Raw genomic sequence first — 25,871 nt, forward strand, 5'->3', positions numbered from 1 at the left:
AAGGGACTTGGTGGGAGATAAGATGTAAGTCCATCTCCTTCAAACCCTTCAGAAAACAATGCAAATGAATTAATAAACATTGCTAATAGGCTTCCAAACTCAAGAAAGTTAAAAGTTGGCAGAGACCTTGGAGGCAAATTTGAGCAATATCCTCATTTTCAAAGATGAGAAAAAAGCATTTTAGAGTGGCTCAACCACTCACCCTAGGTCATATCCCAGGTGGTGGATACAATCATTGCATGCAAATAGTGCAGACCACGTGCACTAATTGTCGCTGCTCTCGTTTGCTGTCTGTAGGGATGCTTTTTCATGCTTCTTGTTCAAGTTATTAACCTTTCTCTCCCTGCTGTCCTAAAGAGAGCAAAGTAATCAAGATTCTCTCTGAATACTAAATCAGCGTAACTTGTTCATTATCACAGCTGATTGACTGTCAAAGACAACTGTGTCTGAGAAGAATATATATCTTTTTTTAGTGAGGAAAAGAATGAAACAGACACCCCCTTGGAAGAGGAAGGGATAGCCTGTAGACCTGCCCTAACAATGACATGTGACACAGACCATCCCTCTGATATTGCTCTTGCAGCTGTTCTGGTCCTTAAACCACAACATGTGATTAGCCATGCCTGGAAGTCTTTGACATTTGCAAATATTGCCTAAACGCTTTCTGAATAAAGTTTATACTGGAGCTCCAAACCAACGGCACACACTTAAAAGAAGCAGGTGGTTTCAGTTTTCATCTTTTCTTTCCTTTTCATTCCATTTCCTCCCTCCCTCTTACAGACCTGCATCAGCCCCCCTGACTGTGGGTTAAGTCATTTTATTAGCAAGTCAGGCTCTAATCCCAGCAGCTGTATTGCTTTAGTTGTGCAATTAACACAGTATAATCTGCAGGAAATCAACTGTTCCCCATTGAAATGTTTCAAGTAAATTAACTGATCAAATGTTACAGCTTTTCCCTGTGCTCCCGGATTTTGGCCATGGCTTTGATTAGTGATTACTGTAATTCCCACAGGTGGATTTTTCATTTGAAGGAAATATCTTTTCTTGTGTTTGTGTATGTGTGTGCATGTGTGTGTGCATGCATGTGTGTGTGTGTGTGTGTGTATTTTGCAGTTGTACATTTGACGTGGGCGTGGGTGTTTCCTGCCCTTGAAGTAATTAAATTTTTTGCCAAGGAATTACATCAATGAAACCTGAGACTGAGACAAGTATCTGGTGTTTCATGTGTTTTAGAGTTTTATTGTCAGATTAATCATTATCTTGGGCAAACACGACTTGACGATTTTTTCCTGATTGCTAAGTTGTGTATTACTTAAAATACATTTTTCACTTGTTACCGAGCTAGCAACCCTAGAAAGCAACTGGCAGCTGACTTCCTCTATTACCGAAGATGTTCTGCTGCCTTGGGAGGTACAGCCTTCCTTCCTACTGTAGACTTTACCTCTTCATGCAGTGACTTGCTTCTGAGGAAAGCAGTTATTCAAATGTGATCTGATCAATGCCACCTTTTGTAATTTTTGTTTTGTGTTAAATATATGTTTCAGGACTACTTCACAGACTTAATCACTAACGAGAGCGTTAATTACTTCAAAATGTCTAAGAGAATGTATCCCCATAGGCCCGTTATGATGGTGATCAGCCACGCTGCGCCCCATGGCCCAGAGGACTCAGCCCCACAGTTTTCTAAACTGTACCCCAATGCTTCCCAACACATGTGAGTAACAAATTCAACTCTGCAACCGACCGAACATGCCCTTCCCTTTTCTCCCCATCCCACTCCTCCCCTTTACCTCCCTACCCCCACTGTTTCTTTCCACCCTCCTTATCCACAAGGCTTCCTTCATAAGAGGGTAACTTAAGTGCAGACCACAGAACAGGCAAAGCCACAGAGCCTGAAAGAAAGCACCTTATCTGGATGGTTTGAGAAGGAATCACATTTCCAGCATTAACAAGTAGCTAAACAGAAAGGAAAAGACGTACATAGAGCGAAGCAAATGGGGGCAATTTTAACAAGAGTTCCCTTTCATTGTCTTAAATAATATTCGTGTGTCTGATCTAATAATAATGATGATCAAATAGTATGCTTTTCATAGCAGCACAGTGGGGACCCCTGGTCTGGTTATAGAAACATGAGTTTATTTTCCAGGCGAACACCGTAGCAGCTTTGCTGCAGATGTGCAATTAGGATTCCTGCAGAAGGCAGCTTGAGTGGCTTGCCCAAGAGGGCTTCTCAGGTCACAGCTTTAAAATAGCCTGGTTTTTTTAAGAAGCAAAAGTCTTTGAGGTGAGGGGTGAGGAAGAAGGCTGATGGCATGGGGGGATGAGACAGAACAGAGAGCTGCCATGTGCCCAAAATTCTCGCCAGCCAAAGGTGGAAAAATCTGGATGCTTTGGCAGCAAAGAACACGATTTTGTTGTTCACTCTGTCGACACCATTTCTTCCCAAGCTTCGCCATCAAATTCAGTCTTCCACACTGAGAAGCAAAGTTGGCTCTGTATCTACTGAAAGTTTCTCTAGAAAGACAGGGAATAGAAAATTGATAACTCTTTCCTATACTGTGAAACCTCCAAAATTGGTTCTTAATCTGTTTGTACTTAAATATCATTTCTTTTCATCCACACTGATTATTAACCATGATTCCAGGCAGAAAGAACCGTATGAAATGGAAAAGTAACTACTGCAGGCTAGTTGCTGGTCACTTTTTATAAAATGGTTTTTTGTTTGTTTTGTTTTTTGAGACAGAGTCCTGCTCTGTCACCCAGGCTGGAGTGCAGTAGTGTAGTCTTGGCTCACTGCAATCTCCACCTGGGTTCCAGAAATTCTCTCACCTCAAGCTTCTGAGGAGCTGGGACTACTGGTGCACACCACCACGCCCAGCTAATTTTTGTATATTTAGTAGCGACATGGTTCCACCATGTTGGCCATGCTGATCTCAAACTCCTGACCTCAAGTGATTCGCCCACCTTGCCTCGCAAGGTGCTGGGATTACAGGCATGAGCCACTGCAGCCAGCCTTATAAAATATTTTTATTTGTACCTTAATGTACCTAACTGACTGATGACTCTTGATCAGTAGTACACAGATCATCTCTGTGACATCACATGACTTAGGCTAGAAAGAAGGAGGCCAGAGCTGACTCAGGACAAGAACTAACAATATGAAGCCAGGGTGGGTAACCTCCTGAGCGTGCCCAGGATCTCAGAGGATGGAAGTGTTTTAATGCACAAAATATCATCAACAAATAATGAAGGTTGCCCCAGCACCTGGGAATATAGCTGGGATAAGCCGTTACGTTATGGAGTCAACGCTGTGGGTGGATATTTAAGCTTCTGAAGATCTTCCACTACATATAACTCTGCAACTAAATTCATGAATGAAACCCATGTGTGGCAAGCGGCTCTCCATTATAGCTCACTCACAAATTTAGTAGCCAGTTGATTCAATGAAAGGAAAAAGTCCTGCGGGCTTTTTCAATACCCTCCAACCCCTCTTTTCCCATTTCTGTTGAATCAGAAATCACTTTACCTTTCTTTATTGCATTAGCAGAAACCCAGCCTAAGGTGACTTCCTACAACTGTAAACTTTACAGGTGTTCCCCAAGCTCACGGAGAAGGGGTTGACGAAACAGGGTGTTTTATGGCTCCTTAAAAGTCAGCCTGCTTTTGAAGCTTTGAGGCAAGGTCCTAAGCCTGCAGGAAAATCAGCCTCGGGTCAAGAGGTTCTGACAGCTCAGTTGCATGGATTCAATATAGCATGAGTGGAGGGGTCTGCAGAGTTCTCAGGGTCTCGGCAATAGCTTTTGAAAAGCATCTCTGATTCTAGTAATTCAAAATTCTATTTCATTCCACAAATGTTTATTAGTGCCACCTGTGACACTATGCAGCCCAGCAGGAATATAAGTAGGCATGAGGAAGACACAGTTGCTAACATTTAGGGACTGATAAGCTAAGATAGGGGTTGGCACACTGGGGCCCACAGTCCAAACCTAGCTAGCCACCAGTTTCTGTTAATAAAATGTTATTGACACATAACCATGCTCGTTCATTTATATATTATCTGTGGCTGCTTTCACAATACTACAGCCAAGCCGAATAGTTGTGTCAGATACTGTGCAGCCTGGAAATACTATCTTATCCTCGATAGAGTGACTTTGCCCAACCTCTGCTCTAGGGGCAGGATGGGCATGTGTCCCAATGGTGATATCACTAATAGGGCCAGAAGTGGCAAGCACAGAGCAGACGTTCGCAGGGCTGTGGAGCGGGAAGGGAGAAGCATTCATATCTTTGAGGGAAACCAGGAAAACTTCATGGAGCAAGGCTCCAAAGTGGTCCTCAAAGGATGGGTGAAATTTCTGCAGATGATTGTATAGAGATTGGGTTTCAGGAAAAGAATTTGGCAAGGCCATGTGGTCATTATATAAGGGAGGCAATCTAAGATGTGTCCTGGAAAGTGGAGAATGGGCTACAAAGAAAGCAGCAGTAAGGAACAACACTGCAAAGGGAAGCTGTTGTAGGATATTGAGGATGTCAGTGAGTGTGTATGTAACCGCAAGCAGAGACTCACTGGAGGCCGGGGAGTAACAAAGCAGGAGGTGGCTCAGATATTTCCACATGCAAATAGATTCAGTTGTTTCTTATTAGTTCAAATGAACCATCTATTGCCCTTATTAGTGGTTCTGTGAAGTCAAATCTACACAGAGCAGAGTGTGGCCTTACGGCTAACAAGCCTGGTTTCCTGTCTCGGCGGCCCTCACTAAGTCTATGGGCACTTTCTTTAATCTCCCGAAACCTCCACAGTCTCACCTGCAAAATGGGGATAATACTAGCACCTTAATGTGATGTCATGAAGAGAAATTAAGACAATAGTGTAGGTAAAGTCTCCACATACAGCCTGAGACATAGAGCCACTTTGTAAGGGTTCATTCTTATTGCTCCTTTGTATTAAGAAACTACCAATATTTTATCTTTCTTGACTTACAAAAGGGCAATTTTGTGGCTCAACTTAAGGTCCGGGGGAAGCAGTGAGAAAAATAACAACTTAATTCTTGTCCATTGTGACATGACAGACCTCTTGACAAGCTAAGACTCACATTGTTATGAGCCTCTCACATCTGGCCATTCCAATAGAAGAGACAGGATGAGGACCAGTCTGGACTGTGTTATCTTTTCCAGGTGCAAGTATGTGCTGTGGGTAAGCGCCAGTTTGGAGAACTCCCTCAGCCACAGGAAATGAAAATTCACATGGTTGGTTGAGGGATTCAGCTTCTCTTTGCTGCTAATCCTTGGGTTTTGTGCACCTAGAATGTGGTCTCCTGCAGGCCTTGAAAGCCTTGAATTCCTGGCATCTTTGTTGTGAAGGTCTCCCTGGCTGCTGCTGGAGGAAGGGGCTGGAAGGAGTTAGTGTGTGCACAGGTTCAGAGTTCAGTCTTCAGACAAAAGGAGGGAGACAAATTGAAGACAAGCTGCCGACTGTAGTGCGTGGGGCTACTCAATGACCGGCTTCCTTAGAGAAAACATTAGCCACACATTCAAGCAAAGGGATGCAAGAAGTTAAGTACTTTGCAGAAATATTTGGCAGACCCTGCAAACACTGAGCAAAAAGTCGTAGTTCTCCCCAATTGCGGGGATGCAAGTAACGTGAGCACTTTGCTTTCGGTCTTCCTCCTTGGTGGTCAGGCATCATCCGGATAGCTTTCATCTGGCACCAGGCTGTAACTACCTGACCCTCTCAGAATGGGCAAATGTATCATCTTTCCAAGGTGTTTGCCGTTCCCAACAAAGAAAGGAAGTCAGTTCGCTATTGGCCCCTTCGCTTTACAAACTGTTGGTAGAGCTTATGCTTACCAAGGAAGAATGACAGGGGATTATCGACCACTTGTTGACAGGGAAAATGGTTTAATCAAACTGTAACTCAGCTATTCATGGCCTCTGAGAAATCAGAGGAAGCCTCAGTCGTAATAACACACATGATAATCCTATTATTATAAGGCCCTTTGCTCTGGCTAAGACTCTACTTTTCAGTAACTTACTTCCGCAGAATTGCCGTAGGAATGCAATTCCTTCACCTCCACTTTAACATACGTCTCTCTCCTGGCCTTGGTGATGTCATGATACACACCTGTGGACAAAAGCTATGACAGGGAAAGAGACGTCATTTACCTCCCTGATGATTCTACAGGAAGCTAAGGGACCCCCTTATCACCTCTCTACAAACCATGTCCTGTCAACTTTAAACATTTTTTCTTGTTATTTCAATTTAACAGTTCTTTCTTCCCATACCTGTAAATGTGTGTGTGTGCACGTACACTCTCACACACACAAATACACAAGTTCAAGAGAAATCTAAACTCTTGGTAGAACAGTCCATGTGCACTAATTTGCAAGAGTTGTTGTGAAGGTAGAGCTTGTGAATAAACACAGGATGTCAAAGGAAAAGCTCCCTCTGCGTAAGCCACAGGACGAAGGTTTTGAAACACCTTTGTTATCTAAAGCTGGAAAGAAATGTCTTTCCTTAAAAGAATTTGCACATTCATACCTCTTTCCACAAATACATGAAAGGACATGCTTTTGAAGACGAGAAAAGTTTAAATTCTACAAAAAAAAAAAAATTCTGATTTGAGCAGAACTCATGGCTCCCATTTCTCTCTGTTTCCACTTTGCTCTTCTCTGGGTGGACCATTTGCCACTTACACTGTCAGCGTTGGTGTTGCTGGCTTACTCACATCCCTCAAGTCAAGTCGCACAATTCCAGGGGGACAGCATTCAAACAAAATCTCATGTGAATGGTACCCTGGAGTTTAGCTTTGTCCTGAAGACAGGGACAAAAATGCTTCATCTCTTTACCTCCCAGTGCCTGGTGAGCATGCCTTCAGACAAAGTAGCTGCACGTTTCATTGTTGCTTAGTAAATAAACATGTTCACCTCACTGAATAGCTGACATGAGAACATTTTAAAAATCATATCAAAACTATTTAAACAATTGGCTTTATGACTTTAAAGGACACCTAGAGATACTCTAATTCAATGGTTTTTTAGATTAAAAAACAAAAACCCAAAATCTGTATTTTTTAAATGAAGACCCAAATGGTTTTGTGAAGGTCACATGAGTAGTTAGGGGCAAAACTAGACTGAAACTCAAGTCTCTTGGCCAGACTTACTCAGTTTATATCACAGCCACAATTCGGATTAGAGCTATAAACAATTCTATGCACTTGCACAATTCTAACTGGTGTTTGTAGATTCATTAAAAGACTCTGAATTATTTTTCTTATATACTTATAATCAAGATCATTTGATATCATCTTGCATATGTTCAAATGTTACCTATCTATAGATACTTGAACTCGGGTGGGGAATATCTCCACAAAGTCAATTAGGCAAGTTGAGTTTTAGTGAAAACTGAGATGGTGCAGCTTGGGAGATTAAGCATAGAATTTCTAATTTAATGCTTTGAACGTGTGCCTCAAATCTGTATCACTGGCTTATTCTGGGAATTGAAGCCTACTTCATTTCTCAGAGAATAATGGGCCTGCTGTCAGTACCCTTTAAGGGTTAGATTATTAGGGCTTTTTGTTTGTTTGAGACTAAACAAATGAAGAAAACACATGTTTAGATACAAATCACTAGCAATATACTAATTTTCACTGGAGTGACAGCAAAGGCCCTGAGCAGTAAAAATGAACTCCTAAGTTCTCCGCAATTTCCCAGATACAGATTTCATATATAACACATGCAACTCTGGAAACTCTTTCTTTGCTAGTAAGAATTATTCTCCTAAAATACCCACCCATCAAAAAGAAAGGTAACATTATTGATTTTCAGAATTCTTAGTTCTGTCATGTCAATAAGCAATACCAGAAAGAAAATCAGATATCCAGGAGAATTGGCGTGATGGTGAAGGTTGAGCTTACAAGTACAGTATCCATGATCCAGCGTAATGAGCAATAAATCCAAATGAGAAGTGACTACGGAAAGCAATATGCAGGGAGGCCTTGCTGGGAAAAGCTGAACTTTTATATAGGGTATTGGTCTATGGAGAATTACAGGGATGCCTTCTTGGGAGTATAAGGTCTGGAGTGTGCAGTTCTAGGTGAAGCCCTTATCTAACAGGCAATAGAAAGGTCTTCCCAGGTTAGACGCGTGTGACTCTACCTCCAACACAGATTTTTATTTTTTTAAGAAAGCAACAGAAATTCAAAAATGCTGGTGTAGTCTTTTGGCCTCTCAATTATGAAGCCAATAGCCAGTGTTGTGTTTTCTACTTTTCATGGATGCATCCAGTGTGCCTAGGAGAGTGAGACTTTATTCTGTATTTGCAACAAAGTAGACACAGCAACAGATGGGAAGATACCTGAATAGGAAGCTGGTATTTGAAATCAGGATGAAGGCTAAGATTTTAGGACTTACTTTTGATAGTAAGAAATAGATGCATCAATTTTCTTTTTAATGACTGGGATTTCTGAGGCACGTTGTGTGTGATGTCATAGAAGGGGCACTGACAAAGAGCTGCCCCGGTACATTATTTCTGAGACACCTCTGTATACTTTACTTCCTCATTTGTAAGATGGGCTAATATGCCCTGCTGAGTCCTCAGAGTTGCTGCAACAATCCAATGAGCTATTAAGGAATAAGTTCTTTTCCAACTACCTATGAGAATGGGTATGGTATGGTTCCAGAATTTGCTCTCTAGAGCCACAGAAATCTCTTAACCCTCACAAGAACTCTTTAAAGTTGTTATACCCATTATATAGATGAGGAAACTGAGGCTTAGACAAAAAGTTGTCCAAGATCACATACCATTAAGGAACAGAGCTGGGATGCAAATTTGAGTCTAATTCCAAAACATTCTAGAATAACCCAATATGTGGTTTTCCATTTCTCCCAATAACGGTTACCTGCTTTTTTAAGTGGCTTGTGATCCAGTTGACAGCTCCAGGCCCTATTTGAATAATTTGAAGTCAATCCTTAGTTAGGGAAGCAGGCCTTAATTATCACTGGGGAACAGAAGGCTGCGTCTTCGAGGAATTTGGCAGACCACAGCAGGAGGCAACCACAGGCCTTTGGCAAAAGATCACTTTTCAACAACATTGTCAATTCCAGTGACCCCTGACCTTCCACCTGCAGGTCCCTGAACAGCTGCTGTTCTGTGGGAAGCAGTGGCAGTCTGTCTTCCTTTAAAAGGCACATACGCACTCTGTCCCTGCTGCCTGCTGAGATCCCACCTGGGACCTCATCCGCAGATCTGGGGGTCATCTCCCATATCAAGAAATTAAGAAAAATAAGAAGGGGGGGGCAGGGGAGGAGAGCTTTGACAACAATCCCTGAACTCTCCCTTTTAATATAAGCCAGATTTAACATATGTCATTCTGTAAATCCGGGAGTCCAATTTCAGGCTTATAATTTGCTGCAGGCTTCCCTGTTCCTGCAAGTGGGGTGGAGCTATGCCAAGCACATCAAGGTAACTGGTGGAAGATATAATTTGCCCACTGTGAGCCTGCATTTCAGTTCCCTATTGTAATTTTTATTTGTGTTGAGGTTTTGTGGTTTTTAAAAAGCCAACTAGATTTATTTTTAAATTAAGCCAACCTAACATCAAAGGCAGTAAGTGAAGGATGTTGAGGTATTATAAAGAAACCCTGTGTAATCTGTGATAGCTGTATTCTTTTTCAGGTCACGTATCAGTAAATGGTTAGGGGCCTTTCACGATCAACTTGCTATATTTCTGTGACCTCGAACTACCCCCATGGGCGAAAAACTCTTTTTGAGGGGATTTAGAAGCCCCTCTCTCCTCCTCCTCAACCTCTTAACCTAATCCTATTTGAAACGCAACATGCTGCATGAAGAATAAGAAACATGGGCTTAGGTCCCTCCTGACTTCCCTTCCGACTGTGGTTTACTTTTAGATATGATGGACTCTTTCAAGCCAAAAAATAAAAAGTAATGGACTATTTGGTTCATGAATCATTTACTTTGGTAGGCAGGAGAGAGTTTATATTGAGTTTGTCTTAGGAATGACAGGTCAGGCTGGGGTTGGTGGCTCATGCCTGTAATCCTGGCACTTTGGGAGACCGAGGCAGGCGGATCACAAGGTCAGGAGATCGAGAGCATCCTGGCTAACATGGTGAAACCTCATCTCTACTAAAAATACAAAAAATTAGCCAGTCATGGTGGCACACGCCTGTAATCCCAGCTCCTCGGGAGGCTGAGACAGGAGAATCCCTTGAACCCGGGAAGCAGAGGTTGCAGAGCTGAGATGGAGATCATGCCACGGCACTCCAGGCTGGGCAACAGAGCGAGACTATGTCTCAAAAAAAAAAAAAAAAAAAAAAAAGACAGGTGAAGAGTTTGTTTTAGAATACTGTGGATTTTTACCAACCCAGATAATACATGGGAGTTACTTGTTTATTGACTCATGGAGGAAATTCATGTGCCTCATGGAGGCATTTTAAGTGCTATGTATATATGGTGGTTGTTTCTCAAAACAGCCTTTTTTTTTAGATGAATCTCGCTCTGTCGCCCAGGCTGGAGTGCAGTGGCATGATCTCACTCACTGTGACACTCCACCTCTTGGGTTCAAAGGATTCTCCCACCTCGGCCTCCCTAGTAGCTGGGATTACAGGTGCCTACCACCACACCCAGCTAATTTTTGTATTTTAAGTAGGGACAGGTTTTTGCCATGTTGTCCAGACTGGTCTTGAACTCCTGACTTCAGGTGATCTGCCTGCCTGGGCCTCCCAAAGTGATGGGATTATAGGCATCAGCCACCTCACCTGGACCAAACAACTTTTTAAGAAAAGTGCTATTAACTCCATTTACAGATGAGCACATGTGAGCCACACCCTCTTTTCCACTCTAGGATCTTGTCTCTTTTTAAACATGAGTTTCTTAGGACAGCGTCTTCTGAGCTTAATGTTATATTATTTGTGCTGCTGTGCTTCTACTGAGTAATCAGCACCCATGCTGGTCAGCAGGGTAACTTTGTGAACCAAGAAGGCCAAGGTTCCCAAACCAGCATTTTCTACTATCAAAAGAGAGGTCCTGCAAACCTACCGGCAGAAGAGAATGTATAACAGCAGGTAGCATTTATACAGCCTAGTGTGCATGGCAGTGTCCCAGCATACCACCATGAATCTCAGAAACTCCAAGCTTTCCCCATGGGAAATCCACACCACAGAACAAGTGGAGGACTCTGTCAAGACTCCTGAAATCAATGAGCTCACAGTGACTTATTCTCTCCCTAGTTTTATAATATAATATAAATAATGGCACGGGGTCACGTTCAGCCATTATTATCCACAGTATTTCACTGATGGGATCCTCCCCAGAACAGAAACAAGAGAATCAGATTTCTCAGTCACATAAACTATTGCTCATTCTTTGAGGCCGCCTATTTGTAAAGTTGTGGTTCATATTAAAAGCAATCTCAGATGTAGGAAGCACCCCTCTCTTTACTTTTCATGCATTTTGTTAAAGGAAGTGGGCTTTGGAATTCAGTCCTGTTTCTACCACTTACTAGTGTTTTCAATTTGCAGGAGTTCCTTAACTTTTCTAAGCCTTGATTTTCTCAGCTGTAAAACAGGAATACTAGCCCTATTTTACAGAAGAGCTGAGACAATTAGATGAGTTATGTATATAAGATGGTTTGCACAATACCCAACCTGTGTTAAATTCTCACTCAGCTTTTAATATTAAACAACCTCTATGTGCTTAATAACATTGAAGGAGAATATTCAAATGGATTATAGTCTGTAAAGAGTTCAAATATAAACAAATAATTCTCAGAGTGAGAATTGTCATAGCATAGACATCTTATGTCCCCATGCCAGAGCATGAGGTGTCAGTATTGAATGGTTGAGGGAGTTGGGTAAAACATCAAAGAGAAGGTGACATTTTTTTGAGTATGCAGTGGAAGGCATGGATCTCTGTGTAGATTAAATACAGACTTGAACTAACCTCTCCTGGAACAATAGGACCATTTCCTTGTGGCTTACAGAAATTATTCCCGGCACCTATATTGATTCGTTTATTAAACGATTGGCTTTATTTATTTATTTATTTATTTATTCCTGGCACCTATATTGATTCGTTTATTAAATGAATAGCTTTATTTATTTATTTATTATTTACTGAGACAGAGTTTTGTTCTTGTTGCCCAAGCTGGAATGCAATGGCTCGATCTCAGCTCACCACAACCTCTGCCTCCCAGATTCAAGCAGTTCTCCTGCCTCAGCCTCCCGAGTAGCTAGGATTACAGGCACACCCCACCACACCCAGCCAGTTTTGTATTTTTAGTAGAGACAGGGTTTCTCCATGTTGGACAGGCTGGTCTCGAACTCCTGACTTCAGGTGATCCACCCACCTCAGTCTCCCAAAATGCTGGCCATGAGTCACCGTGCCTGGCCATGAATAGCTTTATTGGTAAACTGGTAAACCTGTATATTGCAGAAACAGACTTCGTTATCATTCCCACAAATCCAATTAAATTTATGGTATCTCTATACAAAACTCATAAAGACTAGATATTTAAGTAATTAAGGAAATACTTATTCAAGTATTCAAGAGAAAAAATGTGTTGAAATAATGATTCATCATTCCAAATAACATATTTGTGACTATATTTAATAGCCTCATTAGCAATAACATTTTTATGAGTTAACGTCAATAAGACTATTCCTTTGTACCTTACTGAGATTTTATCTGTAGATTCGTAATGTAACCATAATCATCTTGATGTGTTTCTTACACATTTTATTCAGTGAACCCAAATGAACTTCTAATGGCACGCTCAGCTGCCAGTCGTGGTTTTATATGTTTGAATGTATAAACAGGATATTTGCTGTTAGGGTGGTGAAGACTTCATCTTCTCATAAATGCAAACAGAAGATAGTTGGAAGAGGAAAATGTTTTAGCAGTGTCTCAATTGTCTCTCCTTAATGATTATTTCACAACCTTGAGATATTTTCCTAAATGACTAAGTTAGAAATACATAGTAAGATTTCTTTCTGGATATTTTCAGAACTCCTAGTTATAACTATGCACCAAATATGGATAAACACTGGATTATGCAGTACACAGGACCCATGCTGCCCATCCACATGGAATTTACAAACATTCTACAGCGCAAAAGGCTCCAGACTTTGATGTCAGTGGATGATTCTGTGGAGAGGGTAAGCACATGAACCTACTTCAGTGATAGTTTTTGGCCCAGCGTCCTTTGTGTAGATTCATTCTTGCCAATCCTGTTTGGTTTTTTCCCCTTCGTTTTCCAGCATGATGTTGAGAGAGAAAGAAAGAGAGAGTATGTATTTAGTGGCTTAATCATCCCTCTCCTATCTTGTCCTCATTCCATCTACCTCTCCAGGGTTGGTTTCCTACGAAGCCAGTAAAAAAAAAAAAAAAAGAGGAGAGGAAAATCAAATCAGTGTAAATCAGGGACCACATCCTCAAAGGCAATAAGGAATGATGGAGCGTGTGGTGAACTTGAACTCGAACTTGAACTTAAGGGCCCCATCTAAAGCAACAGCAATTACTCAGCTCCAGCTAAATTTTGCCATGTGGAAATGTGGATCAAGTATCAGCAGGTCTTCTGACTTTTTAAAAGAAGCCAGAAACAAAAAAACTTTATTTGAAATTTTCTGAACTTTAAAGCATAATATAAGCCAAACAAGACATGCCTCAGGCTGGATTTAACTGGATCAGGCTCTGAAGCAGCCTGTTTTTAACCCTTGGTAATTAGATATGTGATGATAAAATTGCTTTAACAATGGATTTTTCCAAGTAAAACCTATGAAGTTTGATGGTAGAGGTTGTTGTATTCGGGGGAGTGGGGGGACGTTTTTGCTTTTGTTTTACCAGACAAGCAAATAAAAAACCTGTAGGTAGAATGTGCCAGATTCCAAATAGTTACATTTTAACTTTACCATTGGACCTTTTCCAGCCAACACTGTAAGCAAATAGAAAATGTGGATAACATTATTAAAGCAACTCTTGCCTTTTAAAAATAACAGGATAAAGATTTGGGGGCGATCATGGCAACACTATCGAGCATCATCTTACACCAGCACAATTGATTCTGACTTGTTCCTGTGCTGTATTTCAGCTGTATAACATGCTTGTGGAGACAGGGGAGCTGGAGAACACTTACATCATTTACACTGCTGACCACGGTTACCATATCGGGCAGTTTGGACTGGTCAAGGGGAAATCCATGCCATATGACTTTGATATTCGTGTGCCTTTTTTTATTCGTGGTCCAAGCGTAGAACCAGGATCAATGTATGTATTTCTCTGTTTGCAACATTCAACTGTCATATCTCATGTGTGTCTAAGATAATTCAATTACCAGTCTCCATATCTGGTTTCCTTTCATCCAAAACAAAAAAGGATGTATGTGGGTTGGTTAATTTAGAAGATGAAAACCTTTTCCCCCCTGCCACATCTTAAATTAGATGAAGTATACTACTTGAAGAAAAAGGTAAAATAACGGAATCAATGACTAATTCTCTCAAATTGACTGGAATTCACGTCTTTTTGGTCTGTGTACACAAACAGGGTGTGATCTTCTGGGACATAATCCTTCTTTGAATCAGAGATACCCTGTCATTAAAAAAAAAAAGCAGATGCCATCCTTTTAGTGTTTAACTTTAAAAAAATTTTACTCAAGAACTGTTTTTAAAAGATAAATTTTTTAAAGTTGGATTTTGTTTTAAAGGGAAAGAGCTGAAGGACTAGACTGCTCTCTGTCACTGCAGGCAGGTCACTGCATCTCTTTGCATCTCTATTTTCCCATCATAAAATGGCCTTGCCAATCATCTCAGAATGTTTTGCATAAAATGGGATTGCATCCATGAAAGAATTATGGAAAGACTAAAAGAAAAAGTGGAAGTAGAATCCAGAAGCTGGAATGGCCCTTAAAAAGCATCTAGCCTGGACCCCTGATGTAACGGTGAAGCTAGGCAGGCAGTGTCAGTGCTCATCTCAGATCTCTAATTATGGAAGTGGTGGCAGTGGGGCCCAGAACCCAGATGTTCTGAATCTCCCCATCCACCTCATGTGCTAGTGCATCACACTACATCCTGGAGAAAGGGCGATTGAAGTAAGGATTTCTTTGAAGGATGTGCTTCCTGAGATTATTAGAAACAACCTGGGAATTGTCAGCTCTATATCTAGAAGGCTTTATGTTTTAAGGACGAGGTAGCCTTTTTTAAATATTTATTTTAAGAGAGTTATGGACTATTGAGTTTTAAACAAGAGTGTGCATACCGCAAAAACCATGTATCAGGCTGCCTCTTGCCTGGCGATGTGGTCAGACCACAGGGGTTTCCCCTCTTGATTCATTAATGCCCATTGCCTTATTTTTCTCTGTACATAAATTAGGAGAGAGAAAACATTTATGTGATTTTTTAACAAAAAGAATGTTGAGCATGTAAAATAAAACATGTATGCCCAAATTCTGAAATTAATGCTTTTGGGAGGCATGAATCTTTTCCTGACCTCTCATCTTCATCCTACTTAGTTTGTCCTTTTCACAAAGGACCCATCAAATGTTAAACTCCTGTAGACAGAGATTTAGTGTCTATTTCTTGCTGTTTAAAGAAGGATCAGGCAGGCATCTCTCCAGCCTGACCCTCATGAGAGTCAGTTAATCTTGCTCAGTGCCATTGCTGTGATCACATACCCACCCTTGTCACATGCAACCACCATGCCTAGGAGACCAGATGAGGGGGTGAGAAGAGTGGAAGGCCATTGAGTCACTGCTGTAGAAAAAGCAGCCTTAAGTGCCACCTTCCCCTGGCGTTGGATCTCAGCCATCACCATCCACCCCCTTTACAGAGTCCCACAGATCGTTCTCAACATTGACTTGGCCCCCACGATCCTGGATATCGCTGGGCTCGACACACCTCCTGATGTGGACGGCAAGTCTGTCCTCAAGCTTCTGGACCCAGAAAAGCCAGGTAACAGGTGCGTCACTGTTCCTCTCTCAGCCAGCCCCAAACACACTGAGCTCTGGCCGGTGCCCAGAGCCAGCCAGCAACTGAAGACATGGAGGCAAAATATGCCTTGCCCACAAGGATCACCCCCAAGCTGAGCAATTTTCAGCTGCTAGTGAATAGCATATTGATGGAGATGCAGTCGTGGTCTGTGGGAAGTGAGAGGTGTTTCTTTAAATAAGTTGTTAGCACAGATCCATTTGGAAAAATGTCCAGATGCCAACAGTAAATATTATCATTTTGCTTTCAGGTTTCGAACAAACAAGAAGGCCAAAATTTGGCGTGATACATTCCTAGTGGAAAGAGGGTAATTATTGGTTCCTGGGGTGCTTCTGGGAACCAGTCCTAGTGGGCAGCTCTCCCTGCTGGGTGTTTTTTTTTTTCCTCCTTATTTTTGTTTACTAAGCATGCAGATTTTGCAAGCCTCGTTACAAGATTGAGTGGTTTGCTACTTATTCTCTAGTGGCCAGTAGGCTAATTATTGCTGGATCAGAATTGTAAAGAACAAACTCTCAAATTGGTCAATTGCTGCAAAAATACAGTTAGATAGAAGTTATAGTATTCGATAGCATAGTTGGGACTTTATCATTAACAATAATTTCTGGTATATTTTGAAATAGCTGGAAGTAAAGAATTGTAATGTTCCCAACACAAGGAAAAGATAAATGAGACGATGAATATCCCAATTTTCTTGATTTGATCATTACACATTGTAGACTGGTATCAAAATATCATATGTACCCTCAAAATATGTATAATTATGATATATCCATTTTTAAAATACCAAAAAAGCAAGACAATGATGACTCCACACACCCCAAAAAGAACAAATGCTCATAAGATTGCACCAAATCCTAATCATGGGTGTAGATTTACTGTTGCATTTCTCACTGTTGGTTTCTAATCAGACCAGCGGATTGAGTTTCTCTTCCATCCTCCCCACATTCTTCTCTAAGCTGCCTCCAAGGCTTACCTGGCACCCTTCTTCCTACTTCCTACTTCTTTCCCTTATGTGCCTTTCCTAGTTTTAAATAGATAAGTGTATGCCATTGTGATTATTTCCAGTGTCATTTCTGGGTTTCCCCTTTTGATTCTTCAATGCCCATTGCCTTGTTTTTCTCTGTACATAAATTAGGAGAGAGAAAACATTCATGTAATTTTTTAACAGAAAGACCTTTGAACGTGTAAATGAAACATGTAATCCCAAAATTTGAATTTAATGCTTTTGGGAGGAATGAATCTTTTCCTGACCTCTCATCTTCATCCTACCCAATTTGTCGTTTTCACAAAGGACCCATCAAATGCTGAAGTCCTATAGACAGAGCTTTAACATCTATTTATTGCTGTTTAAAGAATGTGGAGTCATGTGACAGAGAAAAAAAAGAGTAGGCAGGACTCAGAGATGGTAATTCAGATCACTTCTCATATACGAAGCTTTTCCCGTTTTGTCAAAGCAAATTTCTACGTAAGAAGGAAGAGTCCAGCAAGAATATCCAACAGTCAAATCACTTGCCCAAATACGAGCGGGTCAAAGAACTGTGCCAGCAGGCCAGGTACCAGACAGCCTGTGAGCAGCCGGGGCAGGTGAGTGACACTGGCTTTCCTTACCACCACTCATGTGCTTCTCCATCTCTCATTTAGAACATTTTCATCATATAAAAAATGTACGTTTGTGTATAAATAAGCTTTTCCTAATGGCCATGAGGGCAAGCTCAGAGACACCTCTCTGTGAACAGAATTATGTAGCTGGTTCAGGCTGGGCCTTCCCATTACTACTTGGGCTCCCTCCAGTTTACAAAGATGATGATCTCAGAGAAAATTCTATGCCAAAAGACACTGGTTTCCTCTGAGATGAAGATTCCTGTTAGACTAGTCACTGAAGGGTTGCCGAGGCTACTTAGTCAAAGCACAGGTGCATGCTGAACCTCTGGGCAGTGAACCACCCCAAGAGATAAGATAAGGCCTTCACCCTAGGCTAAAGTCAGATGTCTTCTTACCCCCAGTAGAGGACAGAGCCTGTGACCAAGCTTGCGGAATGAGAAGAGAAACCGTTTTCTGTTTGTTTATTGTTCTAACTTCTATTCACAAAGGTTCTGACATCAAATATTTCATTAGAGTAAATCCTCTTTATTAGTAGAAATATTACTATAGAAGCCAGGCTACTCAGAGCACCAGCTATTATCAGTAAGAATAAAAGAAGTACCGTGTGATGAATTAACATTGCTTTTAAAGAAAGCAAGAACATATGAATTTAAACCAGTTTAGAACCAATGATTTTAAATGCTCTTGATTGAAAAGTATGCTAGCTGAAAGTATGCTGTCATGACCAGAGGAACTGAACTTCTGCCCAAATCATTGCAGCTTAGAACAAAATCAGAGGAAAGTGGAAAACACTAACACATCGTGAGCATTTGTCTTACGTGAGGCATGGTACACAGGATTTTGTATGCATTTACTGAATTTAATCCTCACATCTGTAGAGTGAGGTGGGCATTGGCATCCCCATTTTACAAACGGGCAACTGCCATTCAAACAGGAGTTGGATTCAAAAACTCAGGCCACTTGCTGCCTTCCAAGGTAAGTTACAATAACCAGGTGAAGAGAAGTTCAAATCTTCTGTGAGTCTTTTTTAATTTAACTGACCTCTAGATAGCCACACAATTTGCCAACACCAGTTCAGGATGTCAGACTCATGGAATGAGTAGGTAACTAAGTTATTATTAAAATGACCTCATTCATTATATGCTTATTATATGGTCTCTAGCTTGTTGAATAGACATTCATAACAAACAACTTGATACCCTGCATTTCCTCATGCTTTCTTGTACACAAAATCCCTTTGAAATAGAAGAGGATAGGGAGGGAGAGCCGTTGAAGGAAGGGCTAAATCTAAGCCTTCACTGCATTCTAGTATGTCTTAATTTTCAAGTGTTTAGTGGAGAAAAGCTTAGACCTATTCATTATATTTTAATTTGCAGTCTTCAAATCTTTCTTGTGAAAGCTGCAAGTATTATTATGAATAAAAGCTCAGAATTGTTTTGTAGCTCTAAGATGATTTTTATGAGCCAGCCTCCATAGGCTAATTTACTTTTATTCAGGAGTTGCAAATGTTCAGTGTTAAATATATCTCATGCAAATTGGTGATCTTGTTACTCTTTTATCTCTAAGAGGTGAACATTATAGCCTTTTGGGAATAAGGTACATTGCCTACCTTTCAGTGTATAATTTTACAAACCTCTCCATATGGCTTGCCCTAAAATTTTAATGTAGGTCCTAAAGGGCAAATGTAACGTAAACTAGATTATGGTACTTTGGCACAAGCTTTTCACTCACGAGCTGAATGCTAACTATGTTAAAAACTTACTTTTGCTTTTTCTTATTTTTCTAAGCTTGTTTTGGCCCCATGAAATGCTTTCATATCTGGAATTTTCCTCCACTGTTTGATTTCTCTGTGAACCAGTCTGAATTTAGATCCATCACATGGATAGAGGAAAACGTCAGCAATGGTCTCTTTTGGAAAGGCCTGAATTCATGGAACAAAGAATTAGGCTATGCCCCTGATGGTGATTTCGTGATTTCTTTCTATAGAATTTCTTAACATTGGGCTTGAGTGAGCTTTAGGAGCGAAGAGCTGGAGTGTATTTCTGATTGCCTCTAGCTTCAGTGTCTCCACAGCACTAGTGAATTGTTACTTTCAACCTGAACCAGTAGAATCAGCATCCCTAAGTTTGTCAGAAATGCAAATTCTCTGGCTATTGCAGATCTGAATCAGAACCCCAAAGGGTGAATCTTTGTATGTTAACAAGTCCTCCAAGTGACTCTGATGCCCCCTGAAAGTTTGCGAAGCACTATTCTAACCCATGATTTTGTTTGCTGGTTGTCCTCAAACCAAAGCTTAGGAATCCAAGAACTTCAAGAAAATTTTGAGCCTGAATCTTTAAAGCGGTTATTGAATCTGTGGGTCGAACCTGCCAGCTGTGTTGTGTGTTGTTTTGTTGTGTTTGAGACAGGGTGTAATTCTGTCACCAAGGCTGGAGTGCAGTAGTTCAATCATGGCTCAGCACAGCCTTGCTCTCCTGGGCTCAGGTGATCCTCCCACCTCAGCCTCCTGAGTAGCTAGGACTATAGCCACATAACTCCATGCTCAAGTAATTTTTGTGCTTTTTTAGAGATGAGGTTTTGCCATGTTGCCCAGGCTGGTCTGGAACTCCTAGACTCAAGCAATCCACCCACCTCCGCCTCCCAGTGTGCTGCGATTACAGGGGTGAGCCTCCGTGCCCAGCCAGCTCTTTGTGTTCTAACAATTCTGTTTTCTATTTTTCTTTTGAAATGGAGTCTCGTCTGTCACCAGGATGGAGTGCAGTGGTACTCTCAACTCACTGCAACCTCTACTTCCTGGGTTCAAGCTCTCCTCCTTCCTCAGCCTCCTGAGTAGCTGGGACTATAGGTGCGCACCACCATATCCAGCTAATTTTTGTATTTTTAGTAGAGACAAAATTTCGCCATGTTGGCCAGGATGATCTTGATCTCTTGACCTCATGATCCACTCACCTCAGCCTCCCAAAGCACTGGGATTACAGGCGTGAGCCACTGTGCCCGGCCATCAGTTTTTTATATCTTGGCATTTTGCTTTCTTTCTGGATACTTTGAAGGTTATCTTTTTCAGCAACAGTATCACTGGCTTTAAAAAAAAAAAAAAAAAAAAGGAAGAACAAAATTCAGAATAGTGATAATGAATTGTTCAGGTTCGAGGTGGTTGCTGAGGCTAGAACTGGCCTGCTTGAAATCCTCTGTGTCGACACGTTCACTCCTGGCACATGCCCTGCTTCTGTTTCTCTTAAGAAGGTTAATGGCCTTCATTCCAAGGCAACACAGTCTTGGGTTTTGACACTCCATGGTGTACAAAGGGAAAATCAGTACAACTAGACTTATTCTCTTCACTCTTAATCCCAAAGAGACAGTGAATGCCCCCCTCCGGCCACATCTTTGTGCCGGGTCACCTAACGGCTGTTTGGTGGAGTCGATGCAGGTGCATGAAGTAAGTCAGTAAAGGGAAGAGTTCCAAAGGTTTCGGTTAGAACACTGGCAGCCACCACTTTCTTCTCGAATAGGTCACTTACTTTCTCCTGAGTCACAGGTTTTCTCCCTCTAAAATGGAGATAATTAACCTCACACTTGTGAGAATTAAGTGATATTGTACGTGTAATGTACTAAGTGAGACTGAGATTTTCTCTAGTGTGCCAATATTGGGTGTTGTTACTGTTCCAGGCCATCTTACAGGCTGTTTTCAATTCTATGAAGCCAGTAAGAATTAAAATGGGCTGAAGCTGGGCGCAGGGCTCACACCTGTAATCCCAGCACTTTGGGAGGCCAAGACAGGTGGATCACCTGAGGTCAAGAGTTGAAGACCAGCCTGACAAACACAGAGATACCCCGTCTTTACTAAAAATACAAAATTAGCTAGGCATGGTGGCACACGCCTGTAATTTCAGCTACTCAGGAGGCAGAGGCAGGAGAATCACTTGAACCCAGGAGGCAGAAGTGGCAGTGAGCTGAGATCGCACCATTGCACTCCAGCCTGGGCCACAAGAGTGAAACTCTATCTCAAAAGAAAAAAAAAGAGAGAGAATTAAAATGGGCTGGAATCCCAGAGACTTGGCATCACTTCTTGACTATGTGAACACAACAACCAGTGGGGACTAATTAAGACAACATGGACATATGTGTTTGCATTACTTCCATGTTCCTGAATTAATATGAGGTAGAGTATGAATTCCCACCACTCTCTCAGCTGGGCATTACACCCATAGGCACGTTTATGTGCAGGCGCTCCCCATCCCCCCACGCAATCACAAACGTGCATATGTGCATACTTATGTACAAATCTCAACCTCTGTCTTAAAGCATGTTTGTTCCACAGAGAACAAAGAGCAGTGATACTTGATGCTGGTGGCACGTTAAACTCACGTGGGGCCGGGCACCGCAGCTCATGCCTTACTCCCATAATCCCAGCACTCTGAGAGGCTGAGGCAGGAGTTCTAGACCAACCTGGGCAACATAGGGAGACCCCATCTCGACACACAAACAAAACAGCCAGACATGGTGGTGTGTGCCTGTAGTACCAGCTACTCAGTAGACTGAGGTGGGAGAATCGCTTGAGCCCAGGAAGTTGAGGCTACAGTGAGCCATGATCGTGCCACTGCACTCCACACTGGGCAACTCAGTGAGACCCTGTCTCAGACAAATAAAAATAAAATAACATAAAATAAAAAATAAACTCACCGAGGTGGCATTTGAAAAATGCTGATGCATACCTCACACCATCCAGGTTAAAGCATCTGGAGATGAGGCCAAGGAATCTGTATTTTTAAACAAGGTTAAGAATCACAGGCCTAGAACCAGAGAATATCGAAGTCTGAAGGAATCTTAGAAATCTTCTAAGTTTATTGGTATCATTTTTCTGATGAGGAAATTTAGGTCCAGAAAAGTTGAGTTACAAACCCAAAGCCAAAACCTGCATCTCTTCACTTCACTTTGAGTACTTTCTTCCCTGTAACGTGCTGCCGCTGCAAAATTGCCAGGCAGATTTTCCCTTTGACACTATGAATGGCAGTTGCCTGACTATGGGCACATTAGAATCATATGGGCAGCCTTAGAAATGCTTATGTTTAAGTCCCAGCCCAGACAAGTTAAATCAGAACCTCTGGTTATGAGACCCAGGTATCCGTGTTTTTTTCAAGCTCCCCTGAGGACTCATATGTGTAGATAAGCTTGAGATCCACAAATGCCAAGTGAACATTATTGGGTTGGTTTTTCTTCTTCTTCTTCTAGGCATGGGAATTGATGTCTTAAATAGGAGCTACATAAAAGCAAAATTCCCTGGGCATCTGATTTTGAAGTACACTTTATATATTATCTGGCATTTAAGAGGAAAAAAGCACCCTGCTTTGTTTTGATAGGGCAAATATCAAGTCATTTTGATGGATTGTTGAATTCCAACATCTTTAAAATTTAGTTTACCTTTCTACTACGGGATCAATATAAAATCAAACATTTGTTTAAAAATCCGTGAGGACCTCAACATCATGCAAGCTGATAATATTATACCAGAAATAGAACGTAGTTCGTTGCGTGGAAACTGGGTTAGCTCCAGGATCTATGTTCTTATCCAAAATTTACCCCTTTCACCGTATATCCCTCTGACCCTTTATGACCAGCTGCAGAGCACGAATAATTTACCACTGAGATCCTCCTAGAATTGTTAGTTTTCCAGAAGCGGACAGCTTGTTTCTAGAAACTCACTGAAGCCTGGTCAAAATGGCAGCATGGCTCATCGACATCTCCCCCTGGCCTACCTGATTCCAGACGGCACATCCAGAAGGATTGAGCTCCCAATGCCATCCTCTTGCTGAATTCTCTGTGCATGGGTTCATTGTGGACCACTCAGCCTTTAAACCTGGTTTCCTTACCTCTTCAACCCATGCTGAAACTCATGTGTGAATAGTTGTGCATCTAATTAGATCTTTTGGTTCTGTGCATTCATTGCAAACAAGTCAGAAAAAGACAAACATGAGAATAGGCATTTCACTCACGAACTGTATAATACAGTCCCATTCTGCTTAATTTGTACTGTGTCTTCTTTTCCACCATTTCCTAACAGATGACCACAGTCAGGTCCTCCTCTATGTTTCTTAAATGTTACATGTGAATCCCACTTTCTCACTTGCATAATGTTTTTAGCTCTCTCTTCTCACCTAAGACCAACCTGAAGACTCACACTACCTTCATACCACTCTCTTTTCCATCAGTATCATGATCAAGGTGTTTGGGATTATATTCTGGATCTACGATTTTCTTGGTATTTGACTATGTGCAAGTTTCTTTACCTAATTCTGCCTCAGTTTCTTCATCTGTAAAATGAGCATCATAATAGTTCGTGCCTCATTGGTTGTTGTAAATATTATATGGGTTAAATGTGTCAAGCATCTGGGACAGTGCCTAGGACATAGAAAGCACTCAACAAATGCTGGTTATCAAACATTGGCCAAGATCACTTTACCAATTTCATTTTCTAGAAATTGCAAGAATCATACATCTTCCAACATTCCAGTGTTGACTTTTACAAGTAATTATCCAGATTAAAATTTATAAGAGGTAACATTGCTCTCTCTTCTGCTTCTCCCTTTCTGCTTTCCCTCCCCGTGTCTTTCCCATCTCACACCATCTCAAAGAAAACATGAGATTAATCTCCTTGGCACAAGTAACACTATTTTGTATTCGTGAGAGATAATTTGACAATGACTTGAGCTAAGAAGCAGTTTGGACAAAGGTGTGAATATGGTCCTTGTATATTCCCCAGTGTTAAGATAAATATTTTAAGCACATGTCCACATGTGGGTAACTGTTTTTTATGATGTTCATTTTGGCATGAAGAATAATCAGATTATCACAAAATTACTGTACAGTTGTGACATTTCAGAGAACATGATTTGATCTGCATTATGACCAAATCAATGTCATAAGACACATGATAACCAGAACTAGTGTGTGTGTGTGTGTGTGTGTGTGTGTGTGTGTGTGTAAAATTAAGCTTTTACTGTAGTGCACCTTTGAAAAAGTTGTAGCCAATTTTTTAAATTTTTATTTCAATAGTTTTGGGGATACAAGTGACTTTTGGTTATATGGATAAATTCTTTAGTTAGATTTCTGAGATTTTAGTGCATCCCATCACCCAAGCAATGAATACTGTGCCCGGTATGTGGTCTTTTATTCCTCTCCTGCTTCCTGGATTCCCCCTCCAAGTCCTGAGAGCCCATCATATCATTCTTATGCCTTCATGTCCTCAGAGCTTAGCTCCCACTTGTAAATGACAACATACAATATTTGATTTTCCATTCCTGAGTTACTTCACTTAGAATAATGGTCACCAGCTCCAATCAAGTTGCTGCATAAAAAAGTACATTATTTCGTTCCTTTTTATGCCTGAGTAGTATTCCATGGTGTATATATACCACATTTTCTTTTTTCTTTCTTTTTTTTTTTTTAGAGGGAAGAAGAGAAAAAGAAGGGGAAAAAAAGAAAAAGAGGGAAAAAGGAATATTACTTCATTCCTAAAATGGGTTTCAAAATGGCCGATCAATATTTTGAGTATTTAAAGTGGTTAATGCATATTTTATGTGTTTAAAATGGAGACCTCCATTGTGTTTATTTGTTCTGGCTCTGAGTTCAAGTCCTGGATATCGTTATCAATTTGTTGTCTCGTTGAATCTAAATTTCATTATGTGTCTTATGTATCTGGGTGTTAAGATCTCTGATTGTTACATTAATCCTTTTACCCTTGCATCCTTGTAGCTTTGAAATCTATTTTATTAAGTGTGAGAATTGCAACTCCTGCTTTTTATTTATTTATTTTTGCTCTCCATTTGGTTGGTACGTTTTTTTTTCCAACCCTTTATTTTGAGTCTATGTATATCTTTGGATATACCGTTAGATTTTGTCTGTATCTTTTGATTGGGAGATTTGGTTGGTTTAAATTTAGGGTTGCTGCCATTTGATATTAACTGGCTATTTTGTCCTTTCGTTGATAAAAATTCTTCTTTATGTTAATGCTCTTTACTTTTTGGTGTATTTTTAGAAAGGGTCATACTGGTTGTTCCTTTCTGTGTATAATGCTTCTTTTAGAAGTTCTTGTAAAGCAGGCCTGGTGGTAATAAAATCTCTGAGTACTTGCTTGTTCCTAAAAGATTTTATTTTTCCTTCAGATGTAAAGCTTAAATTGGCAGGATATGAAATTCTGGGCTGAAAGTTCTGTTGATTAAGTATATTGAATATTGGCCCCTACTCTCTTCTAGCTTGTAGGGTTTCCATTGAGAGATCTGCTGT

The 25,871-nt window shown here is 40.9% G+C and overlaps 1 protein-coding gene across 19 annotated transcripts in view; it reads left to right on the forward strand.

Moving 5' to 3' along the window:
• SULF1 (sulfatase 1) overlaps positions 1-25,871 on the forward strand; it is a 195,575-nt gene that overhangs the window by 122,735 nt on the left and 46,969 nt on the right. For all 19 annotated transcript variants that reach the window (XM_078352605.1, XM_078352607.1, XM_054246670.2 and 16 more), the window contains 6 exons: positions 1,545-1,714; positions 13,016-13,166; positions 14,099-14,274; positions 15,832-15,960; positions 16,240-16,296; positions 17,444-17,573. In XM_078352605.1, the coding sequence (XP_078208731.1) occupies positions 1,545-1,714; positions 13,016-13,166; positions 14,099-14,274; positions 15,832-15,960; positions 16,240-16,296; positions 17,444-17,573 (813 nt within the window). The remainder of the gene's footprint in view (positions 1-1,544; positions 1,715-13,015; positions 13,167-14,098; positions 14,275-15,831; positions 15,961-16,239; positions 16,297-17,443; positions 17,574-25,871) is intronic.

This window comes from Callithrix jacchus, chromosome 16 (genome assembly GCF_049354715.1).
Source record: "Callithrix jacchus isolate 240 chromosome 16, calJac240_pri, whole genome shotgun sequence".
In the NCBI taxonomy this organism is placed as follows: Eukaryota; Metazoa; Chordata; class Mammalia; order Primates; family Cebidae; genus Callithrix; species Callithrix jacchus.